Source organism: Crinia signifera, chromosome 2, assembly GCF_055691185.1.
Source record: "Crinia signifera chromosome 2, ASM5569118v1, whole genome shotgun sequence".
NCBI lineage: Eukaryota > Metazoa > Chordata > Amphibia > Anura > Myobatrachidae > Crinia > Crinia signifera.
The window spans coordinates 78,259,311-78,285,736 of NC_139218.1; the positions used below are offsets into that span (position 1 = coordinate 78,259,311).

Consider the following 26,426-nt stretch of genomic DNA (forward strand, 5'->3'; position numbering starts at 1 on the left):
ACCTGGGATCCAGTGACCATCAAGCAGTATGGTTCAAAATAAAGACAGAGACTGACTCATCGCACACAAAAACAAAGGTGTTAGATTTTAGGAAGGCTGATTTTGTAGATATGGGAAACTCTGTAAGGGATTCTTTGGCAGAGTGGAGGAACTTGGAAGGAGTGCAGCATAAGTGGGAAAAATTAAAAAGTGCAATTCTAAAAACAACAGAACTTTGGGCCTTATTCTGATCGGTACGGATATTCCCGAATTCTTACGGTGCGGGCCGCACGCATCGCTGTGCGGCAGCGTGCGGGCATCGTCCGTAGAAACGCCCACGTGTCCTCCGCATTCGGACGGACTCACTCTGTAAGAACAGGGCGTGTGTACGGACGACATACAAACCGTGCGCGTGCGGGGGAAACGTACAGATTCTTGCACGGTCTTCCTGCACAAGCACGGTCTTACCGCGTGAGAACGTACGGAAAGCTGTCCGTACGCCCCGATGCGGAGTATTTACGCACAATCCAACACTTTTGTACTGAGTACACACAGCGATCACATGACCCACTTAGGCTATTAGGCAACCTCCTGAAAAAGGGATTGTTAGCAATTTCAATCAATTAAATGCTCATCTATACTGACCCACATTCCTACTACATTCATGACACACATTAACCCTTACAGCATGTGACCCTAACATACATCTATGTACACTATTTACATTTAGCTTATTTAAAAGATTTTAAACAAGTTACACATATACTTTTGCATGTTAGAAAAAAACACGGACAACTTTGAACTTTAAATAACTATTTATTAATACAAATATCAAAAAATAAATGTGAAAAAAATTAATTTGGCCCATCTATGAGCCGGTCCATTTCGGCCAAAATCAGCCGCATGTAGGATCTCATTCTTAGAAGGGCCCCACGGCGACCCTCCTCTGCTTGGGCAGGCTCATCTGTGGAGGAAATTCAAATTGAAAAATGAATAATGATATTCATGCATACATTTATCATAGTCAAACCAACATTTTAAACATGCATTGTGACAGGTGTGTGTATATATATATATAGATAGATATATATCTATATATATATATATATATATATATATATATATATATTTATAGATATATATATATAGATATATATCTATATATATATATATCTATATATATATACACACATATCTACCTACATATATGAGACATACACCTATACATACATGCATACATACTACATGGAAAGCCTGATTTTGGCCCTCTACCCTTTACTCTGTCAAACACCTCACAGTCATACTGCTACTTCTCAATCCAAACCCACCCATGACAAAGCTGTGAGAAGCATGTCACGCGCTGCACCAATCACAATTCGGCAAACAAAGTTCAGTGTCTGTTATATGATGGAGCCTGGCAGGGGAGTTACACAACTCTCAGGAATGCTCAGTACATTTGTGCAATCAAGCATGGCTTGGCTGCTGATGGTCTGCTCCAGAAATCATTGTCATAATGCCAGTTAGGGGAAGCTGTAGCAATAACCCACTCCCATGCTCAAAAGCATTACTAAGAACAAATCAACACAAAATTATGGTGCAAAACATACATGCAGACCGCAGGGTGTGGTTAGCTAGAGGAGGGCCCAGGGGCACTGACCACTTGTTACTCCAGTCTAAGCCACGCCTGTCCATACTCCATTTATGCCATACTGAATCTAGTTTACAAAGATCAATCACCAGTAAACTCTACTCACCTATGAGGCTTTCTTCCAGGATACAGATTAACTACACAGGTTCAGTGGCACTTAAAATCGACCTGACAGCCATCCGCACAACCTGTGTCATTAATATGTGTCCAGGATGAAAGGGATGGTTTGCCCACCCTATCTAACCCCTAAGTGTGTCTGTTGCTACCCAGTTTGTTTTATCACTTTATAGTATAGAAAAAAATAATTGAATCACCAGTGCTACCTAGCAAATAGAAGATGACAAAAGGAATAATGAAACTTTATCTATACATACCAATTTGGGGTGCCTGCACCACCTCACAGGCCTCCTCTTTTTCTGTGGCCTCGTCATGTGGCACCTCCGCCTCTTCAGCCACCTCGGCCTCCATTGCCACCACCTCCGCTGCCCACTCCTCCTCCTCCTCCACTTCCTCCCTTTCCTCTTCCTCTCTTTCCTCTTCCTCCACTTCCTCCCTTTCCTCTTCCTCCACTTCCTCCGCGACCCCTTCTTCAATGGCAACCTCCTCGGCCATTACTTCCTCCGCCTCCTCCTGGGCCTGGGAAGCCTCTGAGTTCTCTCGGGCCAGTCTTGCTCGTTCCCGTGCTGTGTTTGTGAAAAAACAAAAAAGTGCCAGTTAGGGGTCATTTGTATTAAGCCTTATGAAGCTACAAATGCAAAGGTTATAAGTACAGATAATTGTACAGGCAAACAGCTCCTTAGTGGCCTTTACAAAACACAGCCTGTAACATGCCAGGTATGCTGTGACATTTGGGCCATTGTAAGCATCACAAGCATTAATCCTCCCCAATAACATATTTTATGACCATTACAGGGTGTCAATCAGGAAGTAGCACTCATATATTGTATGGCATGTTGAACTCATGATCAGGCTGCTGACCTTAGTGGATTAAATAATGTCAGGTAAGCAATCATGTACAAATCCACATTTACTGTTGAAATACTCACATCTAGCAATGCTGGCCCTTATGCTTTGAAGCCTCTCTGGCTCCCTGCGCCGGAGGTCGGACCACCACCGCTCAAGCTGTGCGATGGTCCGCCGCACATGGGTGCGGGCGTATATCCGCCGGCGGGCCACCGCATAGGCAGAACGTTTCTGCATATTTGTAATAAACGGGCCAGCACGGCCCAGCCTGGTCTCCATAACGGAGACCAGTGTCCTCAGTTCGGCTGCAGAGAAGGGTGCTGCTCTGCCATAAGCCGCCATTTTAGGAGTGGCACAAATTTAACAATAATGTGCTGTCATTGGTTGATCAGAGTGATATTTGGTATTAACTTTATTGTTCATTTTTACACTAACAGCGTGTATGCGCCCGAACAGACGGCTAACCCATTGCATCGCACACCCATCCTAAACAGTGTAAAATAAGATGGAAACATATTATATCTAATCTATAACATTCACCAAACATGGGTATAAGCAACAGGTGAAATAGTGTGCATCTCTAGACACTTACACCTAACTCAACAAAACATGTGTACACTTACCTTCTACTGGGTCATACTACAGAGGTGGAATGAAAAGTAGCTAGCATCTAACCTGAATGTGGAGTGCTTTCACATGTGATTTGGATGCTAGCACTGATTACTTGTGGCTAAGTGGTGGACTGGATTGACATATGGAATGGGTAGTGTCAGTTGTACTACATAGCAAACAAGTGCACAGTACAGAAGTACATTCAAATATACATGTCATGTCTGACCTCAGTTGTATTTGGTCATTGGTGTTGGAATCTGCATTTAGCAAAGAAATCAGACTTACTGAGTTTGCCAGGTTTTTTGGAAATATTTTTCCACACCAAGGGGCGGGCCGTATGCACCGCACGGTTGACGCTGGCGTACGGAACGCGGCCGTACGGAACGCAGCTTGCAGCTGATCAACGCCAATTACAGAAATAGTATTTAAAGTGGTCCTAGAAAGGCAAACACTTGTTGCAAACATGCCAGGCTCAGACTCAGAGGAAGAGCAGGTGGTGCAGAATCTGTTGTCCCGCATGGAGGCCAACACCACCTATGTACCCCTCAACCCAGAGGACCAAGCTGGCCCATCAACATCAGGCCAATCAGCAGCTGGGCCATCCTCAGCAGAATCATTGGGAACCCAGCAGGTGGCTTCACAACAGAGTAGCCAGCCCAGCACTTCAGGTACAGCAACCGGTGGCCGTGGCAGTGCCCGTGCCAGTGCCCATGGCCGCAGTGGGGCAACACGGGAACCCACAACACGAAACATGGCATTTGAACCGCGGGAGCTTGACATCCTGGTGACCCGGGCATGTGATTTAATTTAGTGTCCAGCGGTGAAGTTGACACACACAAGGAGATGGAAGATCTGGGAGGAGATAACGGCGGAGATTAATGCAGTGGCTCCACAAGTTCGACAGGCAGAGCATGTTAAGAAGAGGCAAGTACATGTGTGTTACATTAGAGTAGTACAAGTCCAGTAATGTTTACATTCAATATTAGATCTAGTTGGGCAATGGGTGTTCACGTTGCTTGGAGGCACAGACATGTTGGCCATGACATTTAATTGATAGTTATTGGAGGGTGAATGTTTTTGTATCTGCTAAGGGTTGGTATGAAAAATGAATATAATGTAAGGTTGGTGTCAGTAGGCACATGTTGTATTATGTATCATATTGCAATGGATGATACAGCAAACATGAGGAGTTACATGTATTAATATGTACACTTTGATTGCAGGTGGCACGACTTCAAAGGCAACCTCAAGAAGAAATTGACCGACCGGTGGCAACACAGCCAGACCTCTGGGGCTGGCCCCATGCCATCCAAGCTGGAGCTCACCCCCCTGGAAGAGATGGCCCAGTGCTGTATTGCAGTGGAGGAGGTCCGGGGGGTGAGCACTATAGACAGCGAGTCCCCAGCGGAAGTGATGGCTTCTACTCTTGAAGGTAATTATTTGCCAGGCCATAAGTAGATGTTTTAAATGTTGCATGGAATGTGTGGTAATTGGAATTCTCTTGTTCAACAGCATCGCCACCGCTTGGTCAAGATTCTCTTGAGGAGGTTGTGGAGTCTGTGCCACCTGGCCCCAGTAGCAGGCCCGTGCAGCAGCAGCCGGTGGGATTGTCCGCGGCTGAATTGTCCATGTGGGGCCGTGTGCTGGATAGTATTGTGCAGCAGGGAGAGTCGGCATTCGAGCGGGTGCGTAGGGCCGAGGAGGTGCTGCAGGGTTTGACCACCAGCCAGCAGATTATTGCTGAGAGCCTGCAGGCTATGAGTGCCAGCCAGCAAGCTATGGCTGCCAGCCACCAAGCTATTGCTGGTAGCCTGCAGGTGCTGGCTGATCAAGCCCTGCGGCAAAACGACCTCCTCCTCCGCCATAATGAACTTATGGTGGAGCTAGTTACCAGCAATAGGGCCCTAATGTCACCCGCTTCGGGTGCATTACCAACCTCATCACTCCCTGCTGCCAGAGGGGGAAGAAGATCCACCCCCTCACCAGCATGTGCTCCACATGAGCCACCATCAGCCTCTGGCCGTGGACGAGGCACAAGAGCTGCTGCACGTGGCAAGGAGCCTGCCAGGGCCAAACGTGCTCGCAAATGAACTTGTGTCCCCATTAATCTCCACCGTTATGTCTTCCCAAATCTTCCATTGAGCTGTGTGTGTCAGCATCCTGTGTCCAAATCCGTGCCCAGGGTCACCACTTTTGCCCGCGGTTCAAATGTCATGTTTGGTTCCTCTGTTGCCCTGTTTCAGTGTGCTGTACTTGAAGTGTTGGTGCTGTACTTTTGTTGTGAAGCCACCTGATGTGTTCCCAATGATTCTGCTGTGGCTATTTATTCTTTATTATATAATTTTTGTCCTGGTATGGTACCATTTGTTTTGTTATGTATTTTAAATTTTTGCCAAAGTTTCTTTAATAAATGTTATTTTGGCCCCACAAATGTCTGTATTAATTTATACATGCAGAAGTGGCATGTGTATTAGTATTAATATTATTAAGTTGTGTGCATTATTTGCAGTGTAAAAGTGTGTGACAAGTGCAGCATGTAATGTTCCCTTTAAGCTGCAATGCTTCCAATTGTAGCAGTGAGAAGCGTGTAATTAACAAGTCATGGGTAAAGTATGTGATTGTATTGGGTTCAGGTGACATTGGTTGAGGTGCGTCCGTCCTGATTAGGCGTTCCGATTGCATAGCGCATGACCGAGTGGTGTCCGCAAAGCAAGAGTAACCTTTTGGACACCGCACATTTCTTCCCTTTTTGTTCGCGTGCATTCGGCGTGCTGTCCGAATGCACGCCTACCAAAATATGTGTACTCCCCCGTGTCCGCCCATGTTTCCGCCCAGTTTAGCCCACTTTGAAACTACGCCCCTGTGTCATTCCGCATGAAGCCCATAACACACCCCTATTGCCCGAATGTATGTGGTGCACACTTCTGTACGGGATTAGTGAGAACAAGTACGGAGACCATGCGTGGCACATGCGCGTAGCATTCTCCACGCATGTGCAGACGGCTAAAAAACGCCATCCGAAAGAATTCGGAAAAGTACGCACCGATCAGAATAAGGCCCTTTGTGTCAAAAGAGTTAGGAAAAACACAAGAAAAAGGAAGCCATTGTGGTTTGCGAAAGAAGTAGCAAGTACTGTGAAAGCAAAAAAGTTGGCCTTTAAGAAATGTAAGCAGACGCAAAAGAATGAGGACAAAGAGGTGTATCTTGTTAGACAGAAGGAGGCAAAGAAGGCAATCAGATGTGCAAAAGCACAGGCTGAAGAGAAAATGGCCCAGTCAGTGGGTCAAGGGGAGAAAACTCTTTTTAGGTATATAAGTGAAAGGAGAAAAACAAAAAGTGGAATAATAAGACTAAAGACAGAGAGTGGAAGTTTTCTTGAGGGGGACAATGTAATAGCAGTTAATATAAATAATTATTTCTGCTCAGTATTCACTGCTGAAAGAGAGGGGAAGGGGCCACAGTTAAGTTACAAGTATAGTCATAAAACTGAGGGAAAAACAGGTACATTTACAGTGGAGAAAGTCCTCACAGAACTCTCAAAACTGAAAGTGGATAAATCACTGGGGCCAGATGGGATACATCCAAGGATACTAAAAGAGCTTAAAGGGGAGCTGGTAAAACCAATAACATAATTATTCAACCAGTCACTAGCTACTGGAGTAATCCCAGAGGACTGGAAAACAGCAAATCTAGTCCCACTGCACAAAAGTTGAAGCAAGGAAGAAGTAAGCAACTATCGACCAGTGAGCCTTACATCAGTAGTAGGGAAATTGATGGAAACACTCTTAAAACAAAGAGTTGTAGAATATCTCAAAACCAGCAATTTACAGGATCCAAAACAGCATGGGTTTACTGGGGGAAGATCATGTCAAACAAATCTTATTGACTTTTTTGACTGGGAGACTAAAGTAATAGATCAAGGTGGGGCTGTAGATGTAGCTTATCTAGACTTTATTAAGGCTTTTGACACTGTCCCACATCGCAGACTGTTAAATAAACTTGAAAGCTTGGGATTGGATTCTAAGATAGTTGAATGGATAAGAGCAAACTGAGTACAGTCAAAGGAGGGAAAGGTTACAAGTAGAGTACCCCAGGGATCTGTACTTGGACCAGTGTTTTTTAATATCTTTATTGGTGATATTGCAAATGGAATTGAGGGTAAAATATGCCTTTTTGCAGATGACACAAAGGTATGCAACAGGGTAGACACACCAGGAGGGGTAAAACAAATGATTGATGATCTAGGTAGACTAGAGGAATGGTCAAGAGCAGGGAAACTACAGTTTAATGCCAAAAAATGCAAAATCATGCACTTGGGTTGAAAAAATCCAAAGACTCAATATAGTACAGATGGGGCAAGTCCCATATTGGCAGGGGATGGCGGCGGCGATGCCAGCCGCCATCCCCCGCCAGCGCCATATCGATTGCGAGAAGGGGACGCACGTCCCCTTCGGACTGCGCTTCCAGCTGCTCCCCCGGGTCCCCGCCGGCTTGTCGGCGGTAACCCGGGGTCCCCGCCGCCTGCCCGCACCCCCCCTAACCCCCCTAACCCTGTCCGTCACCCTGAGGCGGAGATGGACAGGGTTCCCGTCGCCCTGCCGACGGAGATTGAGACGCACGTGCGCGTGAGATGCACGTGCGTCTCAGTCTAATGGCTGGCGAGGCTGCTGGCGGATCGCCAGCGGGGACGTTCTGCCAATTCGCCAGCCAGGAAGAGGCCTGCCCCATCAGTATAAATGGCACTATGAAGGAAACTACTGAGGAAGAGAGGGATCTAGGTGTCACTATTTCAGGGGACTTAAAGGCAGGGAGGCAATGTAACAAAGCAATGAAGAAGGCAAGTCAGATGCTTGGTTGCATAGGGTATCAGCAGTAGAAAGAAAGAAGTAATAATGCCACTGTATAGGTCATTGGTACGACCTCACCTAGGGCGGGATGCTGGTATAATCGCGGCGAATGTGCATACTTACCGCAAGGTGACCGTCACTACTTCGCGGCGTTTCCGCTCTTCTCATCTCCATATGCTGTAAGAATTCAGTTACCGCAATCTGTTTGCGGTAACTGACCCCTGCGCGATCTCCGTTTTTAGTCTAGTGCGCATGCGCCCGCTGTGTGCATAGCGGACATGCGCACTGGGCACCTTCCTGGACGCTGCTCAGCTAGAAGTGCGCGTCTTGCATAATTGTGTCAGGGCAGCCATTTCACTCGGGGACAAGTAAGTTTCCTATGTATTATGGCGCCCAAATATTTGTGAAACGGGTCATCGTGTGGTATGGGTCACCATGGTTTAAATGTATGTATGTGTACATTTGTTCTATTACCGCTGGCTTCTCCGCCAGCCAAGGGAGGCGAGTTACCAAACAGCTTGTACTAGCGCGGCGGATGTAACAGCATAGGGTGCGCGCGCTTCTCCTGCACAACCCTATGGGGAGAGCAGCGCGCACCGATAACATCAAGAATGCGGAAGTGCTGAGAGAAGCACTGATCCGCCTGAGGATATAACATACAGCGGCGCAGAAAAACACCCGGGGCCGCGGCGGTGAGTCATATAGCATCCCGCCCCTAGAGTATTGTGTTCAGTTCTGGAGGCCATACCTCCATAAGGATATAAATACATTAGAGATTGTACAAAGAAGGGCAACTAAAATGGTGCATGACCTACATCACAAAACGTACCAGGAAAGACTAAAAGATCTTAATATGTATACATTAGAGCAGAGAAGGGAAAGTGGGGACATGATAGAAACTTTCAATTATATCAAGGGTTTTTAACAAGGTACAGGTGGGAGACATTCTTCACAGGAAGAGCAGCAGCAGAACACGAAGACATGCACTGAAACTAGAGGGAGGAAGATTCAGGGGAAATTTGAGGAAGAATTACTTTACAGAAAGAGTAGTAGATAAGTGGAATAGCCTCCCATCAGAGGTGGTAGAGGCAAATACAGTAGTACAATTTAAATATGCTTGGGATAGGCATATTGATATCCTTACAAAAAAAATAGGATCAAATATGGTTTGAGGTAACATGTTTAAAAAAGGGGCAGACTAGATGGACCAAGTGGTTCTTATCTGCCGTCAAATTCTATGATTCTATGTAGGTGTAGAATAATTGATGCATAATGAGGTTCAGTATTTGCATACGAATTGTAAATGGTGGCTGGGAAACTGTAAGTGGCTAGTGTTTACCTTGAATGAATTGCAATGACCACTAATAAAGCTAGCAACGCACACTTCTGTATAGCTACTGGTCGTGTGAATATTATTGGAAGCAGTACAGGATTTTGGACATCCCAAACAGGTACAGTAAATCCTGACTATACTAACAGTATATAGTAATAGTACTGTAACATCAGGTTCTATCTGTTGTAGACTAATTTTATTCTTAAAGGAATCAATCAAATAAATAATTGTATTACAATTTTAGAACATTCTAATATTTTTTTCTAGGATCTTTCTTAAATATGTATACGTGATACACTTATTACCAGGTGATGACGCCTCATATACTGAAACAAGGGCCTGATTCTGGTACACTCGCAAAAGCAAACTCCTTCTTTAATGGACAAAACCATGTGCACTGCAGGTGGGCCAGATGCAACATGTGCAGAGAGAGTTACATTTGGGCAGGGTTTGTACTTCAAAATGAAATCTATATTGCAGTATGAAAATAATGCAGCCAGTATTTACCCTGCACAGAAACAAAATAACTCACCCAAATCTAACTCTCTCTGCACATGTTACATCTGCCCCACCTGCAGTGCACATGCTTTTGTCCATTAAAGGAGATTTCTTTTGCAAACCAACCAGAATAGCTTCTTCTGGTTGAGGTAGTAGAGGTTTTACATTGCACATTACTCATGCTGGGTAAGTAAAACAAGACATTGGAGTAGTCTGGGGTTGCTCCAAGGTACTGTAGGTAGCTTTTAGTTTGGATATATCAAGTAAGGAGCCATTATCATGTGGCTCCTTGCTGGTTAATCGTAGACCCAATTTAGGGTAACGGTGGTGTAGGGTGCGGTGCTCCTGGACTGGATGGGCTGGGTGGCTTTATTGCGGCATGCCCTTACATTCTATTAACACTTTTCCCTCACTAACACTATCTCTATCCTATTTTAATTACATTCATTTATCTCTCTCTTTTTATATAGCTTCGGCTTCCTATCACTAATTATTAACACTTAGTATATCACTGGCATGCCGCACTGGGCTTCCCAGCTTATGATGTTTTTTGGGGTGCCGCACCCTGCACCTAGATATAGCGCTAGGGACCCCCAATATACAGAGAAGCCTTGACGCGGCTTGGGGGCATAGCATACACCTGCACAGGTATATGTAACCAATATCTCTGAATTCTATTATCATGTAGTGTTCTAGATTGGTTACTAGCATTGCTCAGTGTGCTGAGGGAAAAAATGTCTTGTTTTACTTACCCAGTATTTAACCCCTCCCTCATGCACCTGGGAAATGCTACTGAACTAATTGAGCATCTACCACTATCTGTATGGTTGTTGTTAGAGGCAGAAGGGAGCCAATATTAGGAGGAGATGTGGGTCCTGATATGCCACATGGAGTAGTCTGGGGTTGCTCCAAGGTAGGTAGCTCTTAGTTTGGATATATCAAGTAAGGAGCCATTATTATGTGGCTCCTTGCTGGTTAATCGTAGACCCAATTTAGGGTAACGGTGGTGTGGGGTGCGGTGCTCCTGGACTGGATGGGCTGGGTGGCTTTATTGCGGCATGCCCTTACATTCTATTAACACTTTTCCCTCACTAACACTATCTCTATCCTATTTTAATTACATTAATTTATCTCTCTCTTTTTATATAGCTTCGGCTTCCTATGACTAATTATTAACACTTAGTATATCACTGGCATGCCGCACTGGGCTTCCCAGCTTATGATGTTTTTTTGGGGTGCCGCACCCTGCACCTAGATATAGCACTAGGGACCCCCAATATACAGAGAAGCCTTGACGCGGCTTGGGGGCATAGCATACACCTGCGCAGGTATATGTAACCAATATCTCAGAATTCTATTATCATGTAGTGTTCTAGATTGGTTACTAGCATTGCTCAGTGTGCTGAGGGAAAAAATGTCTTGTTTTACTTACCCAGTATTTAACCCCTCCCTCATGCACCTGGGAAATGCTACTGAACTAATTGAGCATCTACCACTATCTGTATGTATGTTGTTAGAGGCAGAAGGGAGCCCATATTAGGAGGAGATGTGGGTCCTGATATGCCACATGGAGTAGTCTGGGGTTGCTCCAAGGTAGGTAGCTCTTAGTTTGGATATATCAAGTAAGGAGCCATTATCATGTGGCTCCTTGCTGGTTAATTGTAGACCCAATTTAGGGTAACGGTGGTGTGGGGTGCGGTGCTCCTGGACTGGATGGGCTGGGTGGCTTTACTGCGGCATGCCCTTACATTCTATTAACACTTTTCCCTCACTAACACTATCTCTATCCTATTTTAATTACATTCATTTATCTCTCTCTTTTTATATAGCTTCGGCTTCCTATCACTAATTATTAACACTTAGTATATCACTGGCATGCCGCACTGGGCTTCCCAGCTTATGATGGTTTTTTGGGGTGCCGCACCCTGCACCTAAATATAGCGCTAGGGACCCCCAATATACAGAGAAGCCTTGACGCGGCTTGGGGGCATAGCATACACCTGCGCAGGTATATGTAACCAATATCTCTGAATTCTATTATCATGTAGTGTTCTAGATTGGTTACTAGCATTGCTCAGTGTGCTGAGGGAAAAAATGTCTTGTTTTACTTACCCAGTATTTAACCCCTCCCTCATGCACCTGGGAAATGCTACTGAACAAATTGAGCATCTACCACTATCTGTATGTACATTACTCATACTACATGAAGTTGTTTTTTGATAATATCAACGGGTACAGCATTAATCAGTTGATCAGTGTTCTCTACCTTTTTATAATGAAAAATCTAGTAGTAGAACTGACCACTCAGTGTCCTCTCAAGGGGCCATAGAATCAGCACAAAGAGAAAAAAAATGAATATTAAACATTACTACACAAAATTGAAATAACGGGGGACATTTACCAAAATGGATTCGTAGAAAAAAGGTGTATTCGTAGGGAGAAATACACCTTTTTTTTACGAATTTGTATTTTCGGGATTTACAATCCCAAAAATACAACAATTCGTAGTCCTAAAGATGGAACATTCGTATTTGTATTTACAAATACGAATGTCTACACCATCGATAGAATACGACAGAAATCACCATTCAAAAGAATGGTGGTTTCTGATTTACTAAGCAGCCGTACTGATAATACGGCTGCTTAGTGGTGTAAAACACCCACGCAAATATGACAGGAAAATAGAACACCATTTTCATGTCGTATTTGCGTTTTAGCCTGCACGGATCAGTCTGAGGATAGAATTCAGTCTGAGGAGAGGCGCCGAATATGAAACATCAGCATCTCTCCTCAGCGCGATGCAGAGACAGCGCAGACAGCGGGGAGCGCCGACAGCATGAAGATTACCTGGATTACGTCGAATCAAGAGAAGACTTCTTTAGCGCAGGAACAGGTGAGTAGGATTTCCTTCCACAGCTCCAACATGGATTTCTTCGGACCCGGACACCGCCATGGACCTGGAGGACGACACGGACCGTCGACATGGACCTGGAGGACGATGCAGACAGCCGACATGGACCTGGAGGACGACACAGGACATCAGGACCAGGGCTACCTACGGGATCAAGAAAGGTAAGTATCAGTATGTATGTAATGTGTGTATTAAACTTTTATTTAAAATGGGTGTCAGTGTGTTTTATTTAACTATTTTTTTTTACTGTGGCACTACAAGACCCAGCGGGCCCTTTAATGCCCAGCAGGCTGGGACTTGTGGTTCTCCAAGTCCCAGCTTGCTGGGGAGGCTTGCTGGCACTTGTAGTGCCACAGTAAAAAACAATAGTTTGTTCTATTTTTTACACAACTATCAGCTCGATGCCCACCGCCCAGGGGCATCGAGGACAGCATCAGGCTTCAGCCTGGTCAGGTAAGTCCTGGAGGGGGGGGACCCCTTTATTGGGGGGGTCCCCACTCCCCCAGGGCCCCTGGCCAGGCTGACTGGTCGGTAGGGTTAATGCTTTGACCGGGGGGACTTGCATAAAAAGTCTACCCCCGGCTGTGGCATTACCCTGCTGGCTGGTTTTGCCTGGGGCTGGTTCTTAAAATACGGGGGACCCCTACTCATTTTGTCCCCCGTATTTTGGGAACCAGCCCCAGAGCAGGAGCCTGGGGCTGGTTGTTAAAAATCAGGGAACCCCTATTTGTCGGGTTCCCTGATTTTTAATTACCGGCTCCAGGCTCTGTCAGCCTGGTGCTGGTTTCGGCTGTGGGGGGGACCCCACGCCGTTTTTTTTTTATTTATTTATTTTTCTATTTTTTTTTACACCTTGCAGCCTGCACGGATCTGACTGATCCGTGCAGACGGCTAGAAATAATTCGTATTAGCAGCCGTATATACGGCCGCTAATACGAATCATTACACCATCGGAGGGTTACAAAGCAGTCGTATCTGACTGCTTTGTAACTGATCCTCCGGAACACGACTTTGCATACGACTTAAACAGTCGTATGCAGTCGTAGGGAAAATACCAATACGAAAAACTAGGTTTTTCATATTGGTAAATTTCCCCCAACAGGTCAAAAAAAAAAAAAAGGGAAAATTTGAAGTGTAAAACAACCCTGAAAAAGAAGTTTAAATGAAGAGCAAAAGAGAAGGATAATATTTTTTTAGATTTAGGAACTGAGAAACCCCCAGAATAGACAAAAAAATACCATGCAAAAAGATAAAAAATACCTGTCAAAGAGAAGTTACTCGAGAGGAGGATAAACAAGAGATTTGAGACACGAAAAGTAGAGAATCAGTCACAAGATAATGAGAACACCTAATATAAGCCAGAAAGGATGACATTTGCACCTCATTCCTCTGCAAACAAATTTGTACAGTATATTGACACAAAAGAATGTGTACATGAACTCTTTATAAAGAAATATTTAATGATGAACCCACTTACAAGAGAAGCAACAATAAACATTTGCAATACAGACATACCACTTTCAAACAACTTCAAGTTCAAGGACCACACATCAAAACATTTAAAAAACTTATAGAAGATGAAATAAAGCAACTACAAGAAAAAAAATAACCCTTAAACTTCAAGAGAAATACACTATTAAAAGATCTCAAAGAAGATAAAACCAGAAGATAAAACCTGCTAACAAGTAGGGAGGACTAGTGATTCTGGAAAGAATAAAATATGAACAAGTAGCAGATTCTGTCCCCTTCCGACGGAGCTTCCAGCTGCTTCCCCGGGGTCCCCATCGGCTTGTCGACGGTAACCAGGGGTCCCCCACACCGGGCGACCGCACCCCCCCTGTAGCCTCCTCGGGTCCCCCCCCCTGCCCCTCGAGCGGGAGGCGGACAGTAATGCGTCCGCCTCGCCGCCCCGTCGCCCGGATACTGTGACACGCGTGCATGGGGGACGCACGCGCGTCACAGTCAGATAGCGGCGCCGTGTTGCTGGCGATCCGCCAGCAGCATGCTGCTGGCAGATCGCCAGCAAGGACAAGGCATGATCCATCTGTACTACAAACTTAAAAGTTACCATCTCCACAACCAAAGAGATGGTAATCTTTCTATATCTAGAAATCTTCAGAATAGATACATTCCAGAGGGATAATGAAGAAGGTGATAAAAACATTATATCAAATTAGGAGTATATCAAGACCAAAGTCAAAAGATGAAGAAGACATTTTTAGAGAAATGCTACAAAGTACCCTTCCTACAAGAACAAATAAAGTAAAGAAGGACACTTGCACATGAAAGAATCCAATATAAACAAAGATATAACCAAACGAACATTTCTCAAAAGTGTTTATTACACAACACAACAGTATCAATCATTAAATAGATAGTATGTTTAATAAACATTGGGACATATTGATTTTGGATGAAGAATTCAAAACCATGAAAACCACCCAAAAGCCACAATTAATATAAGAATTGAAAAACCTTTTATTCCAGTAAAACATGGAAAAAGTTCATCTTAAGGTGCCCATACACGTACCAATTACCTGGTACTTTTTGTGCTAAAATAGCATCACATTGCATGCACAACGCATGCACAACGATGCTATTTTAGCACAAAAAGTACCGGGTAATTGGTACATGTATGGGCACCTTAAGAGATATAACTACTTTATTAACTGTAGAGGATGCAAAGCTAATGAAATGAACAAGACTAAATCCATTATAGAATTTCTGCTGAATAAATCTAAATAAAAAGTATTATATGAAGGGAAAATTAACGTGACATGTTTCGGCAAAACTTGGCTACTGATTGGCTACTGATTGGCTACAAGCTTCAGCGGGCCCTTTAATGCCCTGCATGCTGGAGGTGCAGGCATGCTAGGACTCGTAGTTCCACAACATACCACAATAGTTTATTATCTTATTTACACTTTTCAGCTAGTACCCACCACCCAGGGGCACCAGGGACTGAAGCCCTGGGCTGGGGTAATTCTGGAGGGGGGAACATCTCTTCAATAAACCTGGTGCTAATTTTAGAAATTGCAGGGATCCTTTATCCAGTTTGAGCACTGAATTAATAAAACCAGGACCTGCTCTATGAGCCAGGGGCTGGTTATAGCCGTGAGGGATGACCCCATGCCATTTTTTAAAATAATTTATTTATATTTACTTTTTTTGTTACACAAAAAAAATGGAATTAATATGGCTGCCTACACCATCTGAAAATATGAATCCCTCAAATTGGGCAGATTAGTAAGTCTGCCCTATTTATGAGTCATATTTTCTGGGAAATACATCCGATGCCAGTTGTATTTGTATTTTTTAGTAAATTTTCCCCTATACTGTATATCTCATTGAGGGGCAGATGTATTAAGCCTGGCAAAGAGATAAACTGGAGATAAAGTGGAAGGAGATAATGCACCAGCCAATAAACTCCCAACTGTTATTTTTCTAACACAGCTGATTGGCTGGTGCGTTATCTCTTTCCACTTTATCTCGTTTATCTCTTCCCCAGGCTTAATACATCTGCCCCTTATATTTTTATGCTGCAACTCATATTCCAGAAAACAGTAGCCATCTTATAAACATGTTTTTTCCATTGCAGACTAAGGCCCTCTTTCACTCGCAGATTCAAATTCCTTCTCAAATGGGCAGAACCATGTGCACTGCAGGTGGGGCAGATGTAACATGTGCAGAGAGAATTAGATTTGGGTGACTTATTTTGTTTCTGTGAAAAAATACTGACTGTTTTATTTTTACACTGCAATATAGATCTCACTTGAAGTAAAACCCCAACCAAATCTAATTCTCTCTGCAAAAATTACATTTGCCTCTGCGAGTGAACCAGAATAAGGCCGATATTTTCAGCTGTTGGAAATATCGGCACAGATTAAAAACCCCTAAATATTTACACATTTGCCTCTAGTACCTGAATATAAGAAGCGTCCTAACCAGGGCTACAAGCAACAGAAGTGAATCCTTCCCCTAATCATAGTGTTTCACAAACTCTCTACTGTGGTGGTCCAGGGCACTACAGTGCATACTGACACGTGCCACTGTTGCTCTTCCCCAGGTCAGATTATTTGGACTGGTATCTTTGAAGGCTGTGCCACATGCTTTTTGTATCTTGGATATACACAGTAGGGGTTTACTTACAGTAAGAAGCAGTTAGTGCATCCCAGCATTTCAAATGTGTTGTCATGCGATTAAGGGCAATGTTTTTTGTACAGTAGCTGTATCAGTTCAAAACATGAAACATGAAAAACTGATGTCAACTTTTTGACATGGTGACATTTTAAATGTCAGCATTTTGACTATGTCAGCATAATTAATGTTGGCATTTTTAATGTGTCTGTATTTTGCCTCTGCCAATGGTTATCGATATTTTGACTATTGGCATATTGAATTTTGGTAAATTGGCTGCATTCCCTCTCAACACAGCCCCTAAGGCAAACCTCTACTTATTTGTATGGTCAAAGATGTAAGGAGTGAGTCAGGGTAAGGCGGGTGTGGTATAGGGTTCCAACAGTCGGATCCCAACAGTCATTAGCCCGATGTCGGGATCCCGACTGGCTGGACTCAGACAGCATGACAAGCGCAACAAAGCCCCTTGTGGGCTTGCTACGTTCGCCATGCTTCAAGAACGGTGGCTCGCTACGCTTGCCACCTATTCTATTCTCCCTCTATGGGGGTTGTGGACCCCCATGCGGAAGAATAGCCAGTGGCCGACGGGAACCCGTCTGTCTGTGTTTTAACAGTCGGGATCCCGACGTTGGGTAAATGACTGTCGGGATCCCAACTGTCGGAATCCCGTCCGGCAACTGGTAAGGCATGTATTGTCTTTAATTAGCTATTTCATTTCAGCTAAAGGTTTTTTTGAACAAGTAATATTTTTATATACATACAAAAAGAAGCAGAAGAGAATAAGAAGGCATGGGCAGGATCACTTTGGGCTCTTTAATTTCTTTGCAGAGGATATTCAGAGCTGTAATGATGACTCGTCATGCTTATGGAACAGACATACTACTGAAGCATGAAAGATTTCCACAGGGGGAAGACTTGCTAACCTCCAGGCAGCATGGAAGATGCATAAACAAGCGTGCTACGACTTTTATTAATCAAGAATCTTATCTAGTAACATTCAGTTGAAGCCTTTCTGCACTGACAAAAAAAACAAAAACATTTTCAGTGAACTGAATATAAATTTTACTTCCCACATGACTTATTACACACATTAACCCCTTCCTGACAGAGCCAGTTTTTGCGTTCCTGACAGAGCCCTTTTTTTCAAATCTGACATGTATCACTTAAGTGGGGATAACTTTTTTTTGCTTTTACTTATCCCAGTGATTTTGAGATTGTTTTTTCGTGACACATTGTACTTTAAATTAGTGGTAAATTTGGGTCGATACAGTCTGTGTTTTTTTGTGAAAAATACCAAAATGTCGTAAAAAAATGGAAAATTTAGCAATTTGCAAAATGTTAAATTTTCTGCTTGTGAGACAAATAATCATACCACTCAAAATAGTTAATAACTAACATAGACCATATGTCTACTTTATGTTTCCATCATTATTTCAACTTCCTTTTCATTTTTTTGGACACTAGGAGGCTTACAATATGAATAGCAAATTCTCAAATTTTCAAGAAAATTTCAAACACTGATTTTTTTAGGGACCAGTTCAGTTCTGTTGTGACTTTGAGGGACTTGTATGTGAGATACCATTTCAAAAACTGCACCCCTCACAGTATTCAAAACAGCATTTTGGAAGTTTGTTAACCCTTTAGGTGTTTCACGGGAATTAAAACAAAGTGTAGGTGAAATTTCAAAATTTCATTTTTTTTGCAGATTTGCAATTTTAATACATTTTTTTAAAGGAACACAGTACATTTTACTAGAGAAATGTGACTAAAAATTGATTCCCCCAATTCTTTTGTTTTCATAAATATCCTATATGTGGCCCTAGTGTGCACGTTGACCAAACCACAGGCTTCATAATAGAAGGAGCACCTACTTGATTTTGGAGCCTCCTTTTTATGAGATTATTTTTTAGGCACCATGTAGGTTTCTAGGCACCATAAGATGCTAAAATTTAGGAACCCCCCCACAAGTGACCCCATTTTGCAAACTACACCCCTCAGGGAATTCATCTAGGGGTATAGTGTACATTTCAAACCCCCAGGGGTTTCACCAATTTTGATACAACTGGGCAGTGAAAATGAAAAATTACATTTTTTTACACAAAAATGCAGTTCTGGCTCAAAATTTTTCATTTTCAGAAGGTATGAAGGAGAAAAAGCACCCCAAAATCTGTGCCCCAATTTCTCCCGAGTACGGCAATGCCTCACATGTGACCAAAAAATACCATTTGGGTGCATGGCAGGACTCAGAAAGGAAGGAGTGATATTTGGATTTTGCAGCTCAGATTCTGGTGGAATGTTGGTGGGTGCTATGTCGCATTAGCAAGACCCCCCAAGCACCAATACAGTGGAACCCCCCCACAAGTGACCCCATTTTGCAAACTACACCCCTCAGGGAATTCATCTAGGGATATAGTGTACATTTCAAACCCCCAGGGGTTTCACCAATTTTGATACAACTGGGCTGTGCAAATGAAAAATTACATTTTTTACACAAAAATGCAGTTCTGGCTCAAAATTTTTCATTTTCACAAGGAATGAAGGAGACAAAGCACCCCAAAATCTGTGCCCCAATTTCTCCCGAGTACGGCAATGCCTCACATGTGACCAAAAAATACCATTTGGGTGCATGGCAGGACTCAGAAGGGAAGGAGTGATTTTTGGATTTTGCAGCTCAGATTCTGGTGGAATTTTGGTGGGTGCTATGTCGCATTACCAAGACCCCCCAAGCACCAATACAGTGGAACCCCCCCACAAGTGACCCCATTTTGCAAACTACACCCCTCAGGGAATTCATCTAGGGGTATAGTGTACATTTCAAACCCCCAGGGGTTTCACCAATTTTGATACAACTGGGCAGTGAAAATGAAAAATTACATTTTTTTACACAAAAATGCAGTTCTGGCTCAAAATTTTTCATTTTCAGAAGGTATGAAGGAGAAAAAGCACCCCAAAATCTGTGCCCCAATTTCTCCCGAGTACGGCAATGCCTCATGTGTGACCAAAAAGTGGCAGGACTCAGAAGGGAAGGAGTGATATTTGGATTTTGCAGCACAAATTCTGGTGGAATGTTGGTGGGTGCTATGTCGCATTAGCAAGACCCCCAAAGCACCAATACAGTGGAACCACCCCACAAGTGACCCCATTTTGCAAACTACACCCCTCAGAGAATTCATCTAGGGGTATAGTGTACATTTCAAACCCCCAGGGGTTTCACCAATTTTGATACAACTGGGCAGTGAAAATGAAAAATTACATTTTTTTACACAAAAATGCAGTTCTGGCTCAAAATTTTTTATTTTCAGAAGGTATGAAGGAGAAAAAGCACCCCAAAATCTGTGCCCCAATTTCTCCCGAGTACGGCAATGCCTCACATGTGACCAAAAAATACCAGTTGGGTGCATGGCAGGACTCAGAAGGGAAGGAGTGATTTTTGGATTTTGCGGCTCAGATTCTGGTGGAATGAATGGTGGGTGCTATGTGGCATTAGCAAGACCCCCGAAGCACGGTGAAATTATGAACCTAAAAATCCATAGATGTGTGGTATAATTTAAAACACTCCTTTATACATAGGCCGGGTTTGTCGGGGCAAGTGTCACACTGGAAAATAGTTTGCTTTCTTATTCCCTTTTTATAGCAAACTTTGCACCTTTTTTGTGTCCTGCCCTTTTTTCCAGTGGAGGGGATTTCATCAGGAAAATGCTGCCCTGGTACAATACGGGGGCCAGTACTAGAAGTACTGGGGCCCTCTGCCTGCTGGTTCCCAAATATTAGGCCCTTTATGACTTCCTCTTGAAAGTGCATAAATGTCCCCCTCTGGCCTGTAGAACGGAATAGCACGTAAGCGTTATACAGTGCCATCTGGATGATATACACGGCCAGCTTCTTGTACCAGATTTTTGTTTTCCGCAGGGCACTGTACGGCTTCAGTACCTGATCTGAAAGATCCACTCCGCCCATGTACCTATTGTAATCCAGGATACAATTAGGTTTTGAGGTGTGGGTACTGGTACCTCGTACAGGGACGGAGGTGGTACTGTCTCCGTGAATTGTTGTCAGTATAAGGACATCCCTCTTGTCCTTATATTTGACCAACAACATATTTTCGGTGGATTGTGCCCTGCTTTCACCCCTTCTCATTACTTGGGCAATGTGCGTTTTTGGGAGGCCTCTTTGGTTCTTGCGCACAGTACCGCAAGCTGCTGTACCTCTTGAACCAAGGGCCTTAAACAGGGGGATGCTAGTGTAAAAGTTATCCACATAGAGGTGATAACCTTTATCCAGGAAGGGGTGCACTAAATCCCAGACAATTTTTCCACTAACACCTACGAGGGAGGGGGGGCATTCTGGCGGTTCAATTCTTGAATCCTTCCCTTCATATACCCTAAACCTGTGAGTGTACCCTGAGGTGCTTTCACACAGCTTATACATTTTTATGCCATACCTTGCCCTCTTACTGGGAAGGTACTGGCGGAATTTAACCCTTCCTTTAAAATGTATAAGGGACTCGTCTATGCAAATGAATTTATCTGGGATGTACATCTCTTCAAATTTGGCACTGAAATGATCAATGACCGGCCTGACTTTGAATAGCCGGTCAAAGGTGGGATCATCTCTGGGTGGGCACTGTGCATTATCGTTGTAATGCAAAAATTTAAGGATCGTCTCAAATCGAGCCCGGGGCATGGCCATACGGTAAAATGGGGTGCTGTACAGAACATCTGTACTCCAATATTGCCTAATTTCTGGCTTTTTTACTATGCCCATATGAAACACCAGACCCCAAAACGTCATCATCTCTACTGCATCTACAGGGGTCCACCTAGCAAATGATGACGTGGGGTTTTGAGCAATAAACTGCTGGGCATATAAATTAGTTTGGTCCACCATTAAATTTATAAAATCATTTCTCTGAGACCTGTGGAATCAAATTGGATTCCTGGCATGGCCAAAAACTCAGGAACCTGGGGCTCAAAATTGTCTGGTGGTGGGGTCCATACGAGATCAATTATTGGGGGGGGGGGTCTCAGCTGCTCTACGGGGGCATCTTTGAGGGGGTCCCTCATCACCAGAGGAGGAAGAGAAGCTTAAGACGAATCCTTCAAATTCCCCGCTTGCATCACTGGCTGTGTCAGAGTCAGAGGCAAGCATGGTATATGCCTCCTCCGCTGAATACATTCTTCTGGATGACTGGGATGACATTTGGGATGACATTTGGGATGCCATTTTTATTTTTGTGTTACTGGTAGTGAAATGTTTCAACACGTGTATAGTGTAGGGGGGGTACAAACTTTATTTCAACCCGGGGGGTATGTAGTGTGTAGTGTGTATGTAGTGCAGAAAAAAAAATACTTTATACAAAAAAAAAAAATTGAAGGGGTTAAAAAAAAAAAAATTGAAGGGGTTAAAAAAAAAAAATTGAAGGGGTTAAAAAAAAAAAAAAAAGTTCCTGCGCCAAAAATTGAGCACAGATGTTGGTCAGTAACGTCCGTCACTGAACAGCGCTCAAAGGCAACAGGAATTTGATATAAAAAAAAAAAATAGATCAACCCTGTGCCGAAAAAGCTGATCAGTGATGTACGTCACTGATCAGCGCACAGTGGCCACAGGACACCCACAAAATCACAGTGTGTGTAAAAAAAAAATTAAAAAAAGACCCCACAGCACCCACAAAAAAAAAAAGGTGATCAGTGATGCGACACTGATTACCAGTGAGGGGCAGCAGGTGCACAACCTTTGGTGCAACTGACAGTGCAACTGGCAGCAACTGACAGGTATATATAAAAAAAAAAAAACCTCTGCACCCCCAAAAAGTTGCTGATCACCTCAGATATAGTGATCAGCACAAAAGGCGGGGGCAGCAGACACAAAATTTAGCACTCTCTATCACTCTCTGTCACTATCTCTCTCTATCTCTCTATCTCTCACTATCTATCACTCTATGACACTGCAGCAGCAGCACTGACAGTTATATATATGAAAAATAACCCCTGCACCCCCAAAAAGTTGCTGGGGGTGCACAAAAGGGGGGCAGCAGACACAAAATATAGCAGTCTCTATCACTCTCTGTCACTATCTCTCTCTATCTCTCTATCTCTCTATCTCTCACTATCTATCACTCTATGACACTGCAGCAGCAGCACTGACAGGTATATATATATATAAAAAAAAAACCTGCACCCCCAAAAAGTTGCTGATCAGTTAATTTATACTGATCAGCACAAAAGGGGGGGCAGCAGTCAGTTATATAAAAAATATATAGCACAATCTGTCTATCTCTCTCTCTCTATCTCTCTCTATCTCTCTATCTATAACTATATCACACTGCAGCAGCACAAAATATAGCACTCTCTGACACTATCTCTCTCTATCTCTCTATCTCTCTCTATCTATCTCTCTCTATCTAACGCTATTACACTGCAGCAGCACAAGTTCACAACACAGGAAGTCACAAGTAGTAACAGGATCCAGGAAGCATCCAGCACACTACAAGCAGTGATGAAGCAGTGATCAGGTAAGTATTTTGCTCGGTTCAGGTCAGTATACTGCGGCAGCTAGGCACGGTGACCGCACTGCACGCAATTCCAGACCGGAATGGCGTCTGCAGTGCAGTCACCGTTAGTTTAAATACCCCTCCTTGGCTGTGATTGGTCCGTCGGTCCGACGAACCAATCACGGCCTTTGGGGGCGGGCGGGGTGAGGTGGGGTGACACCAGTGTCACCCTTACACCCCGCGGTGATTGGTGCTGTACTTTACAGCACCAATCACCTCCGATCGCGTGTCACCGGCAAACGTTATTCGCCGGTGACACAGAAAACGCTGTGAATGGCTGTTCACACTGAACAGCCAATCACAGCGATCGCCGACGGGGGGGGGCATCGCAGCCCCCCCTGGGCATGCAGGGACATGTCTGCTGTCAGGGACAGCAGACATGTTGAAACTGTCACCGCGTCTATAGACGCGGTGACAGTTACAAGCCATGACGTACATTTAGTAGTACTTCCCGACCATGACGTAAATGTACGTCAAATGTCGGGAAGGGGTTAAACACTAAGGGGATCTGCAGTTGCTTGCACATTTATTAGTCTGGATAGAGTAGTGATCTTCTAAACCAGAGGCAAAACTCTGGGAGGCAATGGAGTCATCTGCCGCCGGGCTCCTGCTTCAATAGGACACCTCTCCTCCCCTTCTAGTTTAAATCAGTTAACTGAAAACCATCGAGATCACTTTTGTAGATGAGTTCTGAAATATATGTGTTCTCTCTCTCCCCCACTCTCTATCTATATTTAAGAATATGCTCACAGATTCCAAACGTATTGGAGTATATTTAAGAATATATATATATATATATATATATATATATATATATATATATATATTTTGGTACTTGTTTCCTAGCACGGCGCCCATCATATGCCATTGCATACCACTAATTAAGGTATGTGATGGGATGCAATGGGACCTGATTTTCTGGTCCTAAGACCCAAACTATACAATTTTAATATAAAGTTGCATCACATGCCATTACAATGGCATGCGATGCAATTTTTAATTGTACAGGCGATGCGATCAAAACAATGACATACTGTAAGATGAAAATCATGGGCGCCGTGCTAGGAAACAAGTACCTTTTTTTTATTATTATTGTTATTAAAATATTATAAGCCTTTTTATTTCTTATGTATGATAGGTGGCAGCTGAGACTTATTCTCTTAGATAATTTGGGATCTCTCTAATAGATGAGAAAAATGTAATCTGAATATAAAACTGCTGTGGTCAATCAATGTTTCAGTTAAAACCAACTGCCATCCCCCTTCTTTTTTTAAAAGTGTGAATTACTGTATTTATTAATATTTGTTTATTAGTATGTATATACTGTATACACAATGATTCCAGCTTATTCCATACAAATGGGACCATACAGAGTATTGAAATGATACTGATAAAAGAGTTAAGAGTGCCCTACAGGAAGGAATACAATCTGTAGAAAATTACGTGAAAAAACATATTTATCAGGTTGTGAGCATGCAAGTCTCTCTTGGATTCTTCCCCTCCAACTCATTCTCATCAACCCAGTTTTTTCTTCGGGCACGGATTTAGTGGCATAGCAGGGAGCGGGTGTTCGCCTGCTATGCTATTGAAGTGAATGGGAGCTGACATACAAAAGCACAACAAAAGTTGGGAAAATTAAAACTCAATTGAGAATTTGATTAAGAGTCACAGAAATCAGAAATACATTATATATACCAGAAAAAAAATCTAATTTCTATTTTTATCTAAAGCATACAGGCCACAGAGTTCAATTTGTAAAAAGAAAATGCATTGTGAAAAACAGAATTGGGACAACCATCTCTATTGGCGATTCTTGCTAAACAAGCTCTGATACATAATGACGACAAGTGAGTCACAGTCATTGGAACTTTGGCATAGAAGTTTAGGTCACCATCAGTGGCGTTACTATAAATTTTGCTCCCCCCAGCCAAAATATTTTCTGGCGCCCCCTCTCCCCCTGAATCCACGTATGAGCATGCATGCAAGTTGGGAGTGCAGAAGATTTACGCTGGCTGCAGGGAAAGAGGAGAGGACAGCTCTGTACTTACACAGGACGAGATGCTGGCAACAATCAGGAAAGCCAATTGTCTCCCAACAAAATTAACCCTAGAATGTCTGTGTGTGCGTGTACATGTGGTAGGGAATATAGATTGTAAGCTCCACTGGGGCAGGGACTGATGTGAATGCTCAAGCACTGCGGAATATGTGTGCCCTATATAAGAAACTGTTAATAAATGAATAAAAATTAGGTGCAATTTAAAGGACACACATAAGATCCTAAAGTATAAATCTTATATTTGCATTTACTGTATATTTGGGACTATGGAATGTCAATCCCTTAAATAAATAATGCATAGTGCTTTTGTGAACAGTACTTCTCACATTATAGTCTTTTGCTTGTTAATCACACATTGTTATTAACTGAAATAAGTAATGAAGTAAAAATTATTACTTTGCTTTCAACTAACTGTAATGACATTCTACTGTATACAGTGATTGGATGTCCTGATTGTCACAGACACTCACACCAGGAACTGTTAGAGCACATTTGGGATGGAATGGGTCAGGTGGCAGAGGGGCCTGTGTCCCCCCAGGTTGGACTACCATGGCACATTTGCACTTACATGAAGCTGATATCCTAAAGTGTAGCTTTTCATGTTCAAGTCAACGAGAGCTGGCTGAATCAGAGCTGGTTATTGGAACATGTGTAGGTTCTGTACTGCGGGTGGCTGGCTGGCTCTGCTCTCAGCGCAGGCTGCACACAAATCTGATCACACAGCTCAAACTGTAGCCGTCACAGCCCGCACTGAATCTGAAGCGCCAGCGGCAGCTGGAAGTTAGTGCCGCGGTTTCCATCTGTCCCGTCGCACGCAAAATCCCCCCACCCCCCGCCCCGCCATGGCCGAACTTTTTTTTTTTTAAATGGATGGAAAAAGTGTTGTGCGGAC

The 26,426-nt window shown here is 43.4% G+C and overlaps 1 protein-coding gene across 1 annotated transcript in view; it reads right to left on the reverse strand.

Moving 5' to 3' along the window:
- Positions 1–833: 833 nt before the first annotated feature.
- The window catches only part of LOC146058413 (uncharacterized), a 31,782-nt gene continuing 6,189 nt past the window's right edge, over positions 834–26,426 (reverse strand). Inside the window, exons 3-5 of the mRNA XM_083170696.1 lie at positions 14,307–14,382; positions 2,002–2,310; positions 834–943 (exon numbers count right to left, since the gene is read on the reverse strand). Of these exons, the coding sequence (XP_083026822.1) occupies positions 834–943; positions 2,002–2,310; positions 14,307–14,382 (495 nt within the window). The remainder of the gene's footprint in view (positions 944–2,001; positions 2,311–14,306; positions 14,383–26,426) is intronic.